This window comes from Eleginops maclovinus, chromosome 2 (genome assembly GCF_036324505.1).
Source record: "Eleginops maclovinus isolate JMC-PN-2008 ecotype Puerto Natales chromosome 2, JC_Emac_rtc_rv5, whole genome shotgun sequence".
Classification (NCBI taxonomy): domain Eukaryota; kingdom Metazoa; phylum Chordata; class Actinopteri; order Perciformes; family Eleginopidae; genus Eleginops; species Eleginops maclovinus.
Genome location: NC_086350.1, coordinates 27140292 through 27160369, shown reverse-complemented (window position 1 = coordinate 27160369; position 20078 = coordinate 27140292). Strand labels below are relative to the sequence as shown.

Sequence of the window (20078 nt, the reverse complement as noted above, 5' to 3'; positions counted from 1 at the left end):
CTTCAGAAGTCTTTTAAAACAATCTGATCCAACATCTTATCTTCGACCTGTCTGTCTTGATCGGCCTGTGTGGATAATCAGAGTCAAATTGTTTTCCACACTGGCGAAAATCCAGAGGAAAACCTCAAATAAAGTGTGAGCCTTTTAGAACGATTGAAATAAGCAATAATCGTATGGGCTGGATTCTTGATTTTTTAACCAATAGAACACAACGAGTGAGGATGAATGGGATCCTATCTGATCAAGTTGGCTCCTCCAAGGAAGTGTCCTTTCTCCATTATTATTTATACTACACTAATATGTGTCAGAGTAGGCGGGAAAATAGGACTATTTTAAAGTATGCAGATGACTAATTGTTAGTAGGCTCCAGGATAATGAGCGCAGCCACGACCCTGTCAATCCAAATAACTAAATACCATCTAGCAAACTTCAGATATATAAGGAACTGTTTGACAACACCTATAGCAAACTCTATATGACTGCCATGATCATTCCCCACCTCACATACTGTATGGCCAGCTGGACCCAGGAGAATAGCACAACATTAAAGCCTATCCTATCACTTCATAAACAAGCTCTCAAAGGTTTGGACTGACAATCTAAGCTATACCACCATTGCAAAATCTGGACAAACATAACCTGCTCAGCTGGGGAAATCCTTTAAAACACACTGATGCATGTCTCATTTTTAAGATTATGAATGGCAAGGCTCCCCCACCACTCTGCACTTTTATACAGCAGAAAAACCCAAACAGCAGAACTACAAGGTCTGCCCTAAGAGGGGATTGTGTAGTCCCTCTTAGGTCCAGTTCCTTTGGTAAACAGTGCTTCTCTGTAAGGGCTTCCTTACTTTGGAACACAATACCAATACAGATAAGGAATAGCACCTCCTATCACACATTTAACCGCTCTTTAAGAACAGGCTTTTAAGCAATCAAAAATGTGAAATGTTAACTGCATAGTATGATAGTATTGAATCTGTTTGCATGTTCCTATTTATTGTTGTGTTGTTGTATGTTGCTGTGTGTAGTTAGTTTTTTAGTTATGTTTTTATTTCTCTTGGGTTTGTGTGGTTATTCGAACATCTTGCCAAAGGACTACAGTTGAAAATGAGCCTGCTGGCTAACACTGGCACATTTACAGAAATGTTGATCAATGTGCACTGTCCTTTAAATAAATAAATGACATGAAAATGACGACATTGTCAGGTGGTTAGGAGTCCTATCTACAGCTGATCACAAGTAAAACCAAGGACATGATAATTGATTTTAGAAGACATCCCCACATACATGAAGTCTTAGCAATCGCATATCAGACAGTAGAATTCTTGCAATCATACAAATATCTTGGGACAATTATTGACTCTAAATTGGGCTCTGATCCAAACTGTGAAGCTGTGTGCAAGAGTAGGCACAGGCGTTTGTACTGTCTTAGGATACTGTCCTATTTTAACATTGACAGAACCATGATGATTATGTTTTATCGTGCTTTTATCGAGTCAATTCTGTCTTTTTCATTAATGTCACGGTTTGGTAACCTGACTTTAAAGAGCAGAAACACTTAATCAGATTATAAAGTGGTCAAGCAGACAGATTGGTGAGCCACAGCTGAACCTGGAGACCCTGTACCTCAGGCAGTTACAGTGGTTATCCAGCTCCATAGTAGACGATGACCCTCACCCTCTGCACTCAGAGTTTAAGCTTCTTCCTTGGGTCCGGAGGTTAGTTGTCCCAAAGAGTAGAACCAAGCGGTAGAAAACCTGCTTTATCCCAGCAGCTATTGCACTAATTAACAAATCATAGCAGCGTCACACAGATGCCTTTTGCCTATTTTTTTTATTTATGATTGTTTTAATGTCCATGATTGTACTAGTGTTTTTCTTTAAAGAAATGTTTTTCTTTAACGGAGCAGGGTGTACTTTTAGAGATGTGTCTGTTTTCTGTTTTCTTTTAGTGTGTCAGGATGGATGGATCCCTTGATGTTCCCTCCCTAAATATTAAAAATATAACCTTAAGAACCGTGTCTTTTCAATGTCTTCCAAACAGGTTGTCCTTATGTCTTTTAACAATCTGGCGCTATGGGTTGTAGTCTTATCTTGCGTGGACGAAAGTGGTCGCTACTTTAGGGGCAGACAGCAGAATGCTCAGCAGGAATAAAATAAAAACGTTTGGATATTTTCAATGTTATAAACAAAGGGCTTGATCAGTGTATGTAAAGAGTCAATGTCTGAGCCAGTACTTTTCCAGAGTTTTATTGGTACATAACTCCACTTTCACCAAAGTTTGTTCCTCCTGTCTCATGAAAACATCACACAGACAACTGGCTCTTTGACCTTTTTTTTTTTACTCTTCTGTGCAGGCAGCAGACGTGTAAGAGCAAACATCCTTGTGCTTGACACTAAATTACATTTGGGCACCAAAGAGCACAAACTGTATCACAACTTCCTGTTTGACAATATACAACGCTTCCAAAATGGCGATTATGGTTCATATGGCACTTACATAATAACTGAATGATAAGAGTGGAGAGTCTCAGAGAGAAGACCATAATAGAAAAATCAGACACACTCAGTACTACATGTCGGTTCTGTGGCAAGGCACAGTTTAGATTTTCTTTTGATTCTGTGAACAGTATGCAGATTTAAGGCACTGATTTTGCTATTTGTGCCTGATTGGTGCAATACTTTTCAATTACAAATCACACAGAAGAGGACTCATCAAAGGTCTGGCCACACCCGCAGGTGAGAGGATTTCTGTACCAGCAATCGCTACAATACTCATTTCCACAATATCTGCACAGAACCAGAGGGTTCCTAAAGCACTTCCTACCGCAGGAGCACTTGCCCAGGGGCCGGATCTCGTGATCCATCTCGCAGAACTTTATCCCTTTGCAAGAACCAGAGTGAAAGACGCTGCAGCTGAGACACAGGACCTGGGGGTCCGGCTTGGCGAGGTTGCAGCAGTCATGGTAAGTGATCCGATGAAGAGATTGACTTATTGATTTATGCTCATCACGCAGGGCTAAGGAGGACATGGCTGCGTTGCTGCTGGGAGTTAGCGATGCGCTCATATCACTCACTCTGAGGCTCTGTCCCTGCGGAGACGGAGCTCTCAATTCTTTTGTTGTATTGTCAGGAATCTCCACCTGGTGCTTCTGCTTGCAGCAGAGATCCATCATGGTGCAGCCGGAGTCGTGCAAGGCGTTGCATTCAGTGCAGACTCTGAGGCAGAGCTGAGCAGATTGGAGGCAGATGCAGCTGTGGTCGGCTTCAGCCTCTCTGTGGCGATAACCACTCACGTCTAACTGCAGACTGCGGGACTGTGAGTCCAATTTGTCAAACCTGGGATGGGGGCCCTGCCTTCCGCCAGCTGAGGAGCTCCTGGAAGTGTCTGACTCCAGGGGGGAGGTCTTGCTTAGCTGGCAGTTGAGTGTAGAGACGCAGACCTGCTCTCTGGCGGACTGAGAGGGGGACGTGGAAGACAACGACGCCAGTCCGTTGCTGTATGTTTTCACAGTGGGGGTGGGTGCACTGCTCTGAGTCATCCAGGTTAAAGGACGGGGACTCTCGTCGCCAGTGACAACTGTCTCCCTTCGCCCCCCTTTATTGTGCTCATCCGTGTACAGATCTATCTCCCCTTCTCCGTCAAACTGCTGGTTGACATCCAGGTTCTTCTGGGTGTTGTCCAGGGCAACCTGTTGGGATGCATGGAAAAGTTAATCCTCAGTTTGGATGTGTTTAATGTTTTCCAGGAATAGAACTTGATGATGGTTTAGCGATGTGTAATATCAGGTATATAATAGGTATATGTGTTATGTATATAACAATAATCCAAAACAAATGTTGAATTATGTGATGTGGCTTTTATTATTCATCATAACATCATTATTAATCAATTTAAAGATCACTTCACTCAAATCTGTATTCTAGAAAAATTATTTCGTTTTTCAGCTCTTCGTTCAAACTGGTAGATGGAAAGATGGTATTTAAGAGTTCTGTGGCAGCACCAGTCCATCGAAAGGAAATATTTGACACGTCTAGAGCACTACTATATGCCTATTTCCCTGAAATATTACATATCTCTGAAATTGTGGGAACTACTCTAACATAAATACAATGTCTGTCAACACAACAGCTGAACGACTCCATTAGAAGATAAAGACATACCTGTACGCAGTGTCCCCTCTGCCTCTCCCTCACCACCCCCAGCTCCCACTGGGCCTCCCCAGCGTGCCTCCCCAGAGCTGCCAGCAGGAGGCGACACTCGCAGCGAGCCAGGAAGAAGGCGCAGGACAGAATCAGGAGGTGGTCCACAGAGGCAGCAGAGACCCGGGCCAGGCGCAGCTGCTCCTGCCGGGAGCTGTGCTGGTACCCCAGCAGGCCGAACAGCTCCTCTATCTGAGGCATGGACATCACCGGCTTGATGTAGTGGGTGAACATACCGGAATACATCTGGGAAAAAATAGAGAGTTTATATTTTGCACAACTTTAATTTATATACTATTCTATGTTAAACACAGCTCCGGAAAGAGACCACTCCACATTTTTCTTAAATCTGTATCTCTACATGTATGGCAGCCTTTCCAGTGTCTATTCCAACACAGAGAAATGTTGTCAGTAGTTTATAGGAAAAAAGAAATGTATAAAATTCATTTACCTCAAAGACATGTCTATAAATAGTAAAACCAGAGGAACTGATAATGCTGCAGTGGTCTCTTGTTTTTTTCTGGAGCTGTATGTTATATATGTGATGTCTACATTTCTGCTGCTGTAGTATATTGGTAGATAAAGAAAATTCTAAATGATCCAGAATATTTGTTTTTGTGATGTATATCTCTTCTTCTGTAGATATGTATATATTTGCTTTTTTTTTAATGATTATTATGTATAACTTTATTCCAACTTTTACATTTTGTTATGCCTGAACACACTGCTGCTGTAACACAAGAATAACGCATACATTTATCTTTCCTCATTTGGCATGTGAAAGACATTAGTGCTATTAAATATTTCACACTTATCAGCATTAAAAAGATAATGGACTAATACAAAATAAAGGAATATAGTGGTGCAGTGATGAAGTATTTTTTGTAGGACACCCCAGATGTTAGCATCACAAAAGCTCCCTCCAAAAAAAACAACGGGATTTCTTCACTGGATTTTGGAAGATTGCAAAAAATAAGATCTGATACTTAAACATTCAGTTCAGCAGAATAATCTCCACATATTAACACCACTTTTTCATATTTGAGGTGTTGCCAGATGTAAAAAGCTACCATTACTCTTTAAAGGAACTACAGCACAGTCACATGACTTCACAGCACAACTGCTAAGCTAAAGGAGGCTAATGTTCAGCGGGATGATGTTTAGAAGGCTTATTTGGTCATTCTTTAGCATACGCTGTTTTTAATAACACGTAAAAGACATTCACCAGTGGGGTATCTACTAAAGTATTTTATGACGTTGAACAAAACATAGGAATCTCTTCAGCTTGTGTTAACTTTATTTCAGTCCTCTAAACAAAGAGACCTTCAAAAAACTGTTCAGTTCCAGCCTGGGGAACACCAGGTGCTAAAATGCTAACTAATTTCCCAGCTGTGGACTCATTCCTGCACCACTGTATTAATAATCATAAAGAAACATAAAATAAGAAATAATACGATATGATATGACAAGTAGAAAATTCTGAGAAGTGTTGACTATGTGACTGGAACTTGAGTGCGCGTCCCGATGCTAACATTACCCCCAGTTCAGTAATTCCTGCATTGTTTCTGAACTGGATTTAGTTAACGACCAACTGGTGTGTTCAAAGATCAAAGTGTTTCCACGGCAACGCCCTGCCAGTGAACGAGAGAAAGCCTGTCAGAGGATGAATTGACAATATTGTGCTGCATTATTGCTTCTGAGCAAAAAAACTGTAACTCCAATCAGCTAAATATCCTCCCCAGAGTATTTAGGATACCAGAGGAACAGCTGAGGACTCTGTGTTTGCTATATGTGTAAGTCCCTTTGATTAAATGAGCATTTCGGTGCGACTGCGACACATTTCCCTACATTATGATCACCAAATGATGTATGAAGAGGGAAAATTGTGGCCAACTCTGAAGATTTTACAGCTCCTCTCCCCTCAAGCTGTGATGTCCCCCCCCCCCCCCCCCAACTCTAAGTCTTAACGAGCTCTCCCATACACACCTATTATAAAATGTGAAACAGTGTGACATTTTCACAAAACGTAAGCTACGACTACGTGAGAACCGTACTAGCTATCAGAAAATATCCAATAAGTCTAATAAAGTCCATAGTCTCGAGAACCATTTAAACTTGTAAGTTTTGTTCTACGTTAAAATAGTTAGAGTAGCATATCAAAATTTGTAGCGGAAGAAGGAGAATAAGATGAGATATGTATGTTGAATACTAGACTCCCGCTCACACAGAATAAACCTTTGAATCTTGAAGCTTGAATTCCATGTCAAAAAGTCTGAAATTATCTACATGACTCCATTGTTTCCTCTGCTCTCACCTTGATTACTTTGTACTCAGCCCTCCAGTGACCGAGGTACAGGTTCAGGGCCGCCTGCTCCAGGACCTCAAAAGCTTTGGCCAGGCCCTTCAGCCCTGCTTTGGCTTTTAGTCGCGCAGCCCCACCGGCCGTTGCTGTGAGCGACTCCTCCATCACCCTCAGTGGATCCACACCCAGGCAGTGTGTCTCCTGAGCCTCTCCGTCTTTCAGCAGGGCCTCCACCTGCTTCCACAGATCCTCATCTCCGCAGGCCAGGCTGGAGCCTCGACCCACGATCTGCTGCTCCAAACTCTGATCATAGATGCTCACCAGGTCTCCGGCTCGCTGTCTGGAGAGGCTCATCTCTTTTATTCAGCTGAGAGGAGACACACAGAACATTGACATTAAAGATGAAACTCTGGCACTTGTTCTCTCTTCTTAAGGAAAATAACTGCTTCCACAAAAGTGTATCCAAACTATTGTTTAAAATGTTTCCTTGATCATTGGTAACTAGAAGTTACCAAATTTAGTTTCAGATTCAAATAATAAAAATACTTAATTGTCCAATCAATTATAAAGGAAATGAGTCTTTGGCACTGGCAAATTAGATAAAGTAACAGTCACCATACACAGTACAACTTAAAATTCATACAAAAAAAAGCGAAACTGCATCATAAAGTGACAAAGAGGGAATCTTAATAAAAGTGGTTTGTTATTCCACTGGCTTTGGCTATGAAAAGTAACAATTTACGCTAAATTAAAGTAGGTGATGGGGTTGGTGGCAGAATCTCCAAAGAAGGAACCTTAGGATTTAACAGATCTACAGACATGTTGCATTAGAGCTATGCACCCAGTCACACACACACACACACACACACACACACACACACACACACACACACACACACACACACACACACACACACACACACACACACACACACACAAACTAAAGACTACTCTGACAGCATAATAACCACAGCAGCAATGCTTTTTACTATAACCATGGTTAACAGCAGAAGCCCCTTCAGTACAGAATGGGTTAATGACTTGTCAGGCCCCCCCACCCTGAAAGAATCAGGTTGGTTCAAAAGGACAAACTGGAGGATTTCAGGAAAATGTAGCACTAATGCTAACTCTCATGCTTTATCTCCTCATATTCCTTTTCTTCTAAAGGTATTTATGTGTCTCTTTGTTTGCCTCCCTGGTGTACCGTTTGCACAAGTGTGTAAACATGGAGCTCCTCTAAAATCAGAAATATGGATTTCAAAATGTAACTTAAGTAAAGGTACAAAAGCAACCAAATATACTTAACTTACACAAAGTAGAAGTACTCATTCTGCACATTGACGCATTTCAAAATAATATAAAGCACAGAAGAATTATCAGATAAATGTACTTCAAGTATCAAGAGTAAAAAAAAAGCACTCCTTAGAATTCATCTTTTTACAGTAATTTATTATTATGGGTGTTATTATTATTAATAATAATAACACCAATAACAATAATACACAATATCAGCATAAAGTATATTTGTTTTAGATGAACAATAACTGTGAGTGTTAAAATAAGTGTGGTGGAGTAAAACGTACAATATTTGACTCTGAAATGTAGTGGAGTAGAAGTATAAAGTATCATTAAATGGAAATGCTCAAGTAAAGGACAACTATGTAAAAACAGTACTTAGTACTTAATGTATTTAGTTACTTTCCACCTCTGGTACTGTTGAATGGCTATAGTTAATTATAGCGATTCTGAGGGATAATATAGATAGTGGAAACATTTAATAGTAAGATATTTTACTTATTATTACACGTATTACAAACCGAAAGTAAAACTTATGACATCTTGGCCTAAGTGAAAGTAAAAAATAATGTTAACATGTATTTCGTAATCAACGTGTTGATTGTCATGGATTAAACCTACAGTAATCGCTCACAGAGAATAACTGGCCTTACATCCATGACAGCATGTGAGAATAATCAATACTGGACTGTCAGCACGTTAGCATTAGCTGAACTTGTTCCACTGAGACTAGCTAGTTTGCTAGGTTACCTGTAGCTGCTGCGTTTTGGTATTTTTAATTGCAAGACAATTAAATGAATTCTTAATAAAATACCGTTTTGCTTCAGAAATGTCAGCTGCTCTTCAATTCGGCGGACATACAATCGATCGATCAACGAAAGGTCGACATTAAATCGGACTGTTTCCTCCGCCGGCCACCTTCTTTAATGCTTCGAGAAAGACCCCGGAAGTAACAGCGAAAAGTTAAAATACCATTTGAATAAGAGTTTCATAGAGTTTAAGAATTATGCCGAATTACAGTGTGACTCTTGTTGATTTGGAAACAGTTTTGTCTATAGTTAAAAAGGTATGTGTTTTTGTCAAAACGCAAGTCAACATTAAATTACTAAAATGATGAATGAAATTTCAAACCGAGAGAGATGCTTACTAGTGAAGAGCTAAGCTAACGTTAGCTGGCAACTGAAACTTGATCAAAGTATAAGCTTTAATGTACACATTAGATACACACACACTCACCTGTGTCTGGTTAACTGGTCAGGTAACTAAAACATTTCAGGCCACAGCGGACGGCGTGCAGCTGGCTGTTGCTGTCTAGAACAAAGTAAACATTGTCACGTGGCACGGATTTTCCCAGACGGGTGCGCGTGGTAGGAGCATCTGGGCGAGCTGGTGGGGCGGGGAAGAGAAGTAATGCAATGGAAAGATTACTTTAAACTCAAATTGTTGGGTTAAAATTAAAATAATTGAAAGGAAATGGACTGAAATTATTTCATAAAGTTACTAATTTAACTGTGTAGTTGGCATGTTATATTGCAACAAGCGCATCATCCACAAGATGGTAGCATTTCCTATTTTAAGCGCCCTACTGGCCTCCGCATGAACCGATTGCCCTCTCGTTATCGACAGTGTTTATATACGGTCTATAGTTTCAATAAGCGAGTAACCCACACACTGTCCCGGGTGGAGTGCTGATCATCTTTTGTTTATCTGCAGGCGGGGCCTCGATGACACTGATAGAAGGGCGGAACTGTGGCCCCTGACTGTGGTTTAAAACTACCAGGGTTGGCCAAGTCCCCAGCTCCACTTCCAGCACTCACTCACACAGTCATCCTCCACAGGCCCGTGCAGCTGCAGCCAGCATGTCGAACTCGGAGAGGGTTGTGTTAGCTCTGGGAGGAGCGGGCATGGTGGGTTCCGGGGTAGTTAAAGCACTTCTGGACAAAGGTAAGCTTGCCAGGGGCCACTTGGAGAGGCAAAGGAAAGCCTTCTCTACGGCTTGGAAGATATGCAGTACACCGGGAATATTAGCATTATTCTCTTTGAAGAAGATGAATATACCTCTCACATCCACATTTATTTGGAGACTGTCTAAAGAGTTTTACGCACAGATGAGGTGTCGCTGTTTTTATGCAGGGGTAATTTCAGCTTTATTAACTGAGGTAGAGTAAACATTTTAATGACCATTTTACTACTTAATGAGCGTTTTCTGCTTTTGATTAGTTTAATGACTCACCTTTAATCCGTTGTTGAAGGCGCGTAACGTTGTAGACTTTGGGGTTTATCTCCATCCGCTGCAGATCCAACACAGAGCTTCACATTGGCGTGCTCAATGTGCAGGCCAGATTGTAACTTAAAATAATATACATTTGTTTAAGTAAGTGGGTTGTGTAAGTTTATGATAGCTTTTTTATTTCCCTGTATATTTCATTTTGGTATGTTTTTTTTCTGCTGGTGGTTTGATCAACAGATTCCAACGCTTTGATATTTACTGATGAATGCTGAACTCTGCATTTCTTATTTATTTTTATGAATATGAATTTTGAACGATTATCTTCATCCTTATTTAAGGGCGGTTTGGTCACAAAGCTGCTATTTGTGATGTGCGTTAGTTAGGGATTTATATTGCACTTCTACAGCTTTACTGTTCGGTGTTCCCAGCTGCTGCTCTGTCACGTTCATCCCTCTGATGGCCTTGATAAACAGATGTAGACATACAGGCGTGTTAATGTCAATGTTCCATTCATATGAAAGGGATTAGTACCACTATATTAATGTGTGTGTGTGTGTGTGTGTGTGTGTGTGTGTGTGTGTGTGTGTGTGTGTGTGTGTGTGTGTGTGTGTAGGTTTCAAAGTGGCAGTGATCTCCAGGGAAAGCAGTCGACTGGAGAAGCTCCAATCATTCGTTTCTCCCAGCACAAAGGAGAACCTCACCACTGTAGTGGGGGATGTGGGTAAGTTTGGTTAACAGGCCCAGTCCTAGACTCAGGGGGGGGGTCTGGGAAAAGAAACCCATGGCTTTTTATGTAAATGTTTTTTAGAGCGTTGCACGTATGACAGTTACAGCCTAAAGGTATCTGGCTGTCTCACGATAGCTGTTAATATCTACATCACATTTTATGTTAGTCCATCCACTAGTTATTACATTTTGATCTGAGCCACAAATGTTAACTGGTGGTGCCAGAGATAATGGGTACCACAAACATTTTTTGGGAGAATTTAGTTTGTGGTAGACTGACCATCTGACATCTGTCACTGCTAGCATAGCAAAACATGACAAGGTGGAAATCAATAGACTATATGGCTCAAACGTTTATGTTCAGAATGCTAAATTGGGGTGAAACCGCTACAGAGAAAGTTAGTTGTTGTGACCATGATGCAAATTTCTGAATATTAACTGTTAATGTGCATTTTTCTTCAGTGATCCCATTAATATTTGTTCTCAAAGCGTATGGAAGTAGCATATCACATGACATGCTCAGCACGTTGAGACAAAGAATTGTGGATTGCTTTAATTAAATAAACTCAATATTATAATCATGCTATTCTTCAACATTGTTCTTCTTGGTTACAAATCTAAAGTGTTTTGTAATGAATGTTTCTTTGTTACAAAAACCAGACCTAGGGTTAGACCCTATGACATGAACAAGCCCACAGCCTCATGATGTCTAACAGGAAACAGAATTATAGCTTTCCTGCTTTAGCGTCCTCCTTGGCGCGGTTTGTTTAACCTGCAGTTCTGACTCAGTTAGATAACTTTAGATTAACAAATCCAATAATAAGATATTTTATGCTAAAAGTTGTAATTGAGATGTTTGTTGAAGAAAGCTTTCAGTGGCCATATTGGTTAGGGTTCATCATCTGGGGAGCATAGATGTGCTTTATTGTGTTTGATGACCTGTTGGGAACATGTGACTGACAGTGGTAAGAACGTAACAAAAGGAAAAGCATTAACATTAGTGTTCATCCTCTGGGGACCATGACCATTTCAAGAACAATGTATCTTTTTTGGTTGAGCTAACCTTTCATTGATGTATGTGTGAGGAAACAGTGAGCGAGGGGTTACCAAAAGATATATTTCATACTCCAAATAAGTAATAGCAGCTTCAAGCAAATACAATCAACATCTACCTGTGCATCACATATGCGTCTGTAATGGCCTAAAATGCTGTTTTGAAAGCTTTGGACTCTACCTGCAGGAGAGTCTCAGCTGACCTGGAATCCTTCCCTCTGTTCTGTGTTCCAGGCTCAGAGGAGGGGGCAGAGCAGGTGAAGCAAGAGCTGCTGAAGGTGGTGGGGAAGGTGACAGATGTTGTGTCCTCTCTGGGCTTCAGCTGGTGGCAGGGAGGACCCCCCCACACACAGTCCCTCAAAGACCTGAACTGGGTATGAACACACACATAAACCTGACACTAGATTCATACAAGTATGGTGTTGATTAAATATTGGAGGACAGCATACAAACATGTAGTGGTGAGAGCATTCTCATGTCCTGGTTCTCCTCTCATCAGGCATGAACGGTGTAACTTCCTGGCTCAGTGTGATTCTTGTCTGGTTGTTCTTTGATTGATGTCCCTTTAAATCTCCAGGTCATGGAGACATTACTTTTCAGCACATTTGTGTCATGGAAGGCCTTCTTCCCCTTGGTGAGGGACGACTCCAATTCTACCTACACCTTCATCACAGGTGAATAGTTTTTTTGTTGTATTCCAACCGATAGATGGCATCCTTAAAACAACTCAAACTAAAATTAAACTGTTTAAGAATCCTGATAATTCCAATGTTTACACTATTGTATAGAGAGTTAATTAGGGCCGGAAAACTGAAACATTAAACTAAAAGATGCTAATGAGCTCAGTAGACTATTACCAAAAAGTCGCTCAATCCATTTCTATTACAGAATGTTCAATTAGTGAAGAATTTACTTGAACAATTCGCAAATTCAGAACACAATTATTGCTTATTTTATTGTTTCATTGAGGAGTGTGTTGTGGTCTTAATCCCCAGCCACACAGACCCTGTCCTGTAAGTGACTGCAGTGTGTGTTGATGTGTTCTGTGACCCTGCTGATCCTCAGGAGGAGCCGGGGAGAAGCTGCTGATGCCTGGGACCGGCTTCCTGACTGTCGGCGCTGCCAGCACCCTGGCCTTCTGTCAGGTTCTGCGAGAGGAGTATCCTGAGGTGCCCTGCAAACTCAACCAGGTCAGACTCTTCACAGTCTTTATCTCTACATGTATGGCAGCCTTTCCAGTGTCTGTTGAATTCCGACACAGAGAAATGTTGTCAGTAGTTTATAGAATACAACAAAAACAAATATATATTTTTAACTCAAAGACATAACGATAAATAATAAAACCGGAGAAACTGATAATGCTGAAGTGGTCTCCACCTTCTTCCACAGATCCAGCTGATTTGAGCTGTATAAAAGCTCAAAGCTAATAATATATCTTCAACTGAACGATCTGCTGCAGCTCAGCCCCGATTTAAAGTGGAGATATCCTATCCCTCTCCCACAGAGACTTTAAATAAAGAACTTTTTAAAAAGACGTTCTAGATAATTGTAGATGTTTTCAGCTTGATATGCTGGAGGCAGAGATTAAACAAAATTCATTTTTTGTCTTTTCTCATAATGCAAGGTGTAAAGGATTCCTCTAAACCATAGTTAAAAGTCCAAATTAAATTAAATGTTATTTTTTGTAAATGTTTTGTATATTTACCAAAAGTAAGAATATGTACTTTATGGTTTTATAGTGGTTCCATTAGTTGTGCTTCAATTTAAGGTCTACTGGTATTTGCTTTCTGAGACAGAACAGAGCATGTAAACTATTAATAATCAAAATAAATACAAAACATGTTTCTTTTACTACAATGGCATGACTTATCGTGATCTAATTAGACTTTAATACACTACTGTAAAGTTGGATAGCATTTCTAACATTTGGTTTGGCTTTTTCTAAACATCACACAGAAAACACACCTGAAAGCAGACACACAGAGCTTTGTCATTCACCATGTTTGTCGTCCCGTTAACAATATTCTGCAGTGATGGACTGCAGAATATTGAACTAGTACAATTTGAAAATGCTATTGCTGGTAATTTCACCATTAATTCCTATTTTTAGTGTACAACTCAACAATTGGTGATTCATTTATGATAGACTGATGGAGCACTTTTGTCATGCCCTTACTTCATTCCAGTGCCAAAGCATACTCTTGAGTCTATACTAATAGTGTACTTAGCAAAACTGCATTACGCTACACCTTGAGAACTTCTGCTTTAGGAGAAGGATTAACTTAAAGTCTGCTGTGTTGTTACTCCTGATGTTCCCAAGAGTGGAGACTAATCTCTGAAATGAAAACCCATCAATACTCAACTCTGTGCCAGCACCAGGCTTCGGAAATTAAATAGAATTTGGACGAACTGTAATCAACTCAGTTCACAAACGCATTTTTTTTTGCCAATGAAAGACAATGAGCTGCTTTTATTATATTAGCCTTTGAGTTTGAACTCCAAATAAAGTACTTATCTGGATTTGATGTTGAGTTGTTAAGAGCCTGTCCTGCTGCAGGGATTTCCCTGTGTCCCCGACAATGACTTCATGTCACTCTGTCCCTCTCTCTATTAGTGTTGTCACGATACCAACATTTTTATTTCGATACCAATATCAAGTCAAGGATTGCGATTTCAATAATTTTTAGATACTTTTCTTTGAAAAAGGGGAACCTGTCTTAAATGTCATTATTTTTCTGCTTTATTTCAAACCTGGGGGGAAAAAATCAGTCAAACAAACTACTTATAGTAGATGAACTACATTATTCAAAAATGTACATTAACTTTGGAAAATAACAAAGGAGAAATAAATGAGTGCTCTCTCCTTCTCCTGACAGCCAGTCGTATCCCTCTCATGCAGCTCAATGATCCAGTAATGAGTGACCCGACAGTAAAAAATAACCATATATTCATAACTAGTTTAGCTAGTTCCAGATGTCGATAAGATAGTTAAGTGTGTTAGGTCTTTAACTTGAAGTTCGTGTTTTGCTCCGCGCACCGGTCCCGCACAACGGGCGGAGCTGCGGCGGTGATCATGTAGAGCTGCGTGTTCTCCGTCAGCAGAGATGAAACCAAAATACTTCCAAACTTCGTTTCTTGCGTCTTTTCTGTCAACAAGCCGAGGCTCATCGGCAATAGCACTCGCACTTGCAGCCATGCTCTCATTTTGTCAATAGATATGACCGCTAGAGCGTGCATGAGAGAGGGGAGGCACAGCAGCACGGCAGCAGGGAGTGGAAGCAGAGCGCTTAACACACACAGGACATTTTTAAAACAATGTCATTCTTAGAGTACCGATACTAATGAAATGGGGGAATCGTTGCGTTTTTAACGGCAGGGTATCGTGATACCTTTCTAGAATCGGTGCACCGTGCAACACTACTCTCTATTCATCCATTCTCTCATGTGTACTCCCCCTCTCCTCACCTCCTGGGCCCTGCAGATGAAGATCAACGCAGGTGTAGGCACCCCAGAGCGCATGGCCCCCGGGTTCCTGAACCACCTGGAGCTGGGTGAGGCTGTGGCCACCCTAATGGAAAGACGAAGCCCCTCCCACTCCGTCGTCACTGTCAACTGCCCGGCCGACCTAAAGACTGTTTGTCTGGAGAGGAACCTTTAGACACAGAAACCCCTGTGACACCAGCCCCCCCCCCCCTCTGCTCACACAGCCACAGCGTGCTGCATTTGTTTCCCTCCTTAAAATCCGTGCCCAGCTTCATATGACTGTTGTTAGTTAATGCTGTATACTCATATCTCTGTTCTCAGATGATTAGCATTTCCTTGCATGTGCTGTTGTGCTAATGTCAGTTAAAAAAAAAAGTATTTGTGATATTTACTTTTCATTCTTTCCTGCTTTTGTATAAATATTATCACACTTGTTCTGCCTTTTGCATTGTTGGAATGCATGATACCCAATGTAATGCTGCCATTCCTCCATGGATAAACAAAACATACTTTGTATAAAACTAAACCTCTTAAGGTTAAATCATTGAAGAGATTTTAGATCTGGCTTTTTATCAACTGGTGTAAAGAGGAGAGGGCGTTTGCTGGAATTAAAGGTACTCTGTGGAGTAATGATACTGTACTGTGGATGAATGCTTTGTTCTGTTTTAGCAACAATCCAGGAAGAACAAGATTGTTAGGTAGTAAGCATTTTGTAAATAGTGCAGGTTTGTAATACTGGCAACAATCGACTCTGTTTAATAAAGAGGGAAATGGCATTTAACGCGTGTGTTCTGCTAACAGGAAGCTCTTAATATACAGCGGTGTAACAGCTCACTATAGGGTAACTTAATACTTTGACATAAGTGTGCAACATGGTCAAAGAATAATAGAATTTACAAAATGATCGGTACAATTTGGTACAACATGTTGAAGTAGACCCATAAAGTGGGTCCGTTTGAGAGTGATAGAAATTGTCAAATGAGGTTCCCCATATTCCACTGTTTATTGGAAATGTTTCATAAACAGACGATCCAACAACCTCATGGATGGAAATCACGGCTCTGAGTAGTGAGAATCATTGGCATGGCATGATGAACTCGCTGATTCATTAAAATACATTCAGACTTTGTCATGGTACTGTATACAAAACATTTCTTTTTGACAAGGGTCCCCCCAAATGTAAAACGTATTTTTTGAAAAGGTTCCACCTTTAGTAAAACATTTTATTTGATAAGGGAAACCCCCTTATGTAAAACTGTTTATTTGGGGTCCAAATAAGGGAAATCCATTTTTTGATAAGGCTCCCCCTTATGTAAAAAATATTATTTTTATAAGGTAAAAAAATGTTTTTTGATAAGGGAAATATATTTTTTGATAAGGGTCCCCCCCTTGTAGTTTCTGTAAGTAAGACACACCCAAAACAGGCTTCTCCTTTCATGTATGCGGTGACATCACGAGGGATTTTCTGTAAAGTAGAGACATTTGGAGCGCTCTGAGCTGCACCACAAATAAAAAGAGCTATGCTGTTTCCCAAGCGTCTGCATGCGATGACTGCGTTCTTACCTCATTGGAAACAGTTGTAAAAATGTGCTAGCGCTCCAAAAATCCTCTATATCGAGGCTCTTCAACTTGTTTATGTGGACAGTGAAGCACTGATATGAAATCAATGCAAACAGAGCAAATAGGTTGATCCTTCAGTGCAGTTTGACACGTACAATGTACACAAAGTTAATCCCCTTTGCGTGATACTGTCTTGTTCCTGAGCACCAGCACTGACCCCCTATAGGACCCTTTATCTGGCCCCCATTATTAAGGCCAACATGCCCCTTAGATAAACTGAACAGAAGTTTGGAGGTCACAGCAGACTGCAGGATCAGAGGTGCTTTGTTGTCTGTTTACTGTCCGGTTAATGCATACATGCTTCCACAACAACAATGTGGATCTGTCATTGTAATGCACTGAAGCTGCATGTGGCCCCTCATGGGAGGCTGACTGAGATCAGACAGAGCAGAAAAACAACAGTAGGAGTCGTGTGTGTGTGTGTGTGTGTGTGTGTGTGTGTGTGTGTGTGTGTGTGTGTGTGGGGGGGGGGGGTTGTCAGTAACAGTTTTTGTTTTGGACTTGATGGCTGACGGCTCAATTAGGCCAAATTTTTATTAAACTGTGAGGGCCCCATTTCCTCTTCATCTCCTCCTCTCCCTCCCCTTCTCTCTCCCTGTAAAGGACGGAAACAAACACACAAACTGCCACGTTCACCCTCTGAGTCATCTCATTCTAATAGGAAAAGAAAACTGGCTTTTGTTTAAGAGCAAATTAGGGGCCATAGCCTTTTAAACAGCACCTAACAGAGCGGGGGTCAGTCAGAGAGGAAATGCGGACGAATGGATTAAATAAAATGAGAGCAAATTGGGTGTAACAGTGACTTTCATGTAGTCAAAATATAATGTGCAATTGAGATTTTTTTTAATCCACACAGCAAGCAGCGTGGCCCTAGAGATGTTGCTCTGTCACACCATCTCCTGAAATAAATGTACATTACATGAATGCTGGGGGTTCTCTTTTTTAGTGCTGCCATGAGGTGACATTCAATCAATCTGTTGAGATATGTCCCGCCTATCATGTACAATGTGTTGGAGCGCTATGTCACTATGTTACAGAAGTAAACGAACGAGTCCAATGGAGGCGTTTCAGGCAGGGGGGGAAGTGTGTGGAGGGAGGGAACACAGGGGTTTTAGCCTCTGCAGGCCATTTACATGCACTAAACCTATAGAACACACTACAGGAGAGGGAACACCTCAAAAAGCAGAATGGGGCCTCTTCAACATTTAATAGGATGCTACAAAAGCAAACATTCATGGTGACCCCTTGACTTCCCTAGCGTCATGTCTTGACAACTATTTGGTTGATTGTCTTAACATATTTGGGTCAGATATTCTTGTTCCCCCCTTTTTATTCCTTTGGTTAAGGTCTGTGCCACCATTATTTGAAAACGTAAGTCCTCATCCTTTGGTTTATGACCAAAAACCTGCAAAACCGATGACACCAGTGCAAACTTTACTTTGCTAATTGCTCCTCAGCTTTTGAATATAAGCCGGAGTGACTGAGACGAAAGGGATTAAAATCTTACATAGATGAATACAACCACTGTTCTTGGCAGTATGATGATTTGCCTCTCATGAGAGAGCAGCGAGACCGCACTGTGTGTGTGTGTTTGTGTGTGTGGGTGTGTGGTCCCTGGTGAGATATCAACTTTCCCTGCCCTACTGAGTCACTACGAGTTATGAAGCTCAGCGTTAGATTGATCAGCAAAGCTAGCTTTATGTTAATACTACTTTCGACAGACTCTCCATCTGAAGATATATAATATCATGATGGGGTCTCATCACCAAAGACCATAATACACGTCAATAAATACATCTCAAAACTTTGTCTCTCCTGATTGAAATAGCGTTGTGGAAAAGGGACTAGATAAATGATCACCACAAGAATGCAGTATTTAGGAACAGCTGCTTGCACGCTTGTTGCTTTGGAAATGATTGATACACACTCCAGAGGCTTGAGTTGTGTCGGCGGCCAGTTTTGAGTTCAGGGAAGCATATTCAGAACTCTTCAGTCACGCTATCTCTGAGAGGGTGTTCCCCACAATCACTGACCCTGCAGTAAAACACCCCAGTAAACACAGTCGTATGCCAGCATGTCACACAGAGTAGTCAATTATGAACTAATTGGTTCAAAATGTGAGTTTGTTAAGCATTTAGGGCAAACTGGTGAAGGAAAATGTTACCGCACCATGTGTGGAGGAAACAGCACTCATTCCTTTCTTCCAATATGAAGTTACAGCTAGCATGGGATTAGCTTAACCTAGCAGCCAGCTGGGTTTGTCAAAAGGAAAAATACAGGTGCAGCTACCAACACCCCTCCCTAATTAACACCTCCAACCTCATCTGTTTATTCCTTAAAGAAACCCATAGTGAGAGAACAACATGTAATGTCTTAATTGGCTTTAGAGAAGTTAGCGCTGGAGTGAACGATGCTAGCTGTTTCCCCTGCTTCACGTCTTCTTGCTAAGCTAAGATAGCCACGTGCTGGCTGTAGCTTCATATTGAGCATACAGACACTGCTTTACTCTCATCATAAAATAGAATTAATATATTCAGAATGCCAACATTTTTCCTTTCTTTAACCATCCTCTGCATGCTACAATATGGCGCCTTTTCCAGAGCGTTTTTCAACAGATGCTAATGAGAACATCCAGGGCCCAAAAACATGTTCTGTGCCTTCCAAACAGTAACAGGTTTATTGGCAACTTGATGAAACTGGAGTAGGAATTTCGAGAGGACGGCTACAAACAAGTTGTTTCCCAACAAGCCAGTTAATGAACTCTTTTTAAGCTGTGAACGTTGTAGACAATAGTTGACGTTTGACTGTTTACCTGCATTCAACCAAATCCCGCTCAAAAAAGGCTGATCAAAAACCTCAAACTGAAATCAGGTAGCTACCTGTAGCAACATCTTGTCCATTGCCCACCGGTTCTGCAAATATGCGGTGTAAATGTTTGAAGAGATTACTCACCTGCTTTATTCCATCTCACCGGATGATAACTGTCACTACACTACAAAAGCTTGTAAACTTGCCAAGAACCTTTGTCTAATTTGTAGTCAAAATAGTCTTCACACTTGATTTAAGACCTAATAACTTAAGAAGTAACAATGCAGTGAGAAATAGGGTCTTGTTTTTAGACAGTGCACCTTAAGTGATCAAAGACTCCTGATTTGTATGTTTTC

The 20078-nt window shown here is 40.9% G+C and overlaps 2 protein-coding genes across 3 annotated transcripts; one reads left to right on the top strand and one right to left on the bottom strand.

The window, feature by feature from the left end:
- Positions 1–2235: 2235 nt before the first annotated feature.
- Positions 2236–9187, bottom strand: spata2l (spermatogenesis associated 2-like). 2 transcript variants are annotated; one of them, XM_063899945.1, is made up of 4 exons: positions 9039–9187; positions 6519–6873; positions 4166–4450; positions 2236–3693 (listed from the first exon to the last, which is right to left on the bottom strand). In XM_063899945.1, exons 2-4 carry the CDS (start codon positions 6858–6860, stop codon positions 2698–2700), a joined length of 1623 nt encoding a protein of 540 aa, XP_063756015.1. In that variant the 5' UTR covers positions 6861–6873; positions 9039–9187; the 3' UTR covers positions 2236–2697. The 2 variants fall into 2 exon arrangements, with proteins under 2 accessions (XP_063756015.1, XP_063756023.1); XM_063899953.1 differs by lacking the exon at positions 9039–9187 and adding an exon at positions 8617–8752.
- A 328-nt stretch (positions 9188–9515) lies between these two features.
- On the top strand, positions 9516–16075 carry si:dkey-238o13.4 (uncharacterized protein LOC560780 homolog). Its single transcript, XM_063900010.1, has 6 exons — positions 9516–9746; positions 10646–10753; positions 12046–12185; positions 12389–12485; positions 12877–13001; positions 15293–16075. Exons 1-6 carry the CDS (start codon positions 9662–9664, stop codon positions 15467–15469), a joined length of 732 nt encoding a protein of 243 aa, XP_063756080.1. The 5' UTR covers positions 9516–9661; the 3' UTR covers positions 15470–16075.
- Positions 16076–20078: the final 4003 nt, after the last annotated feature.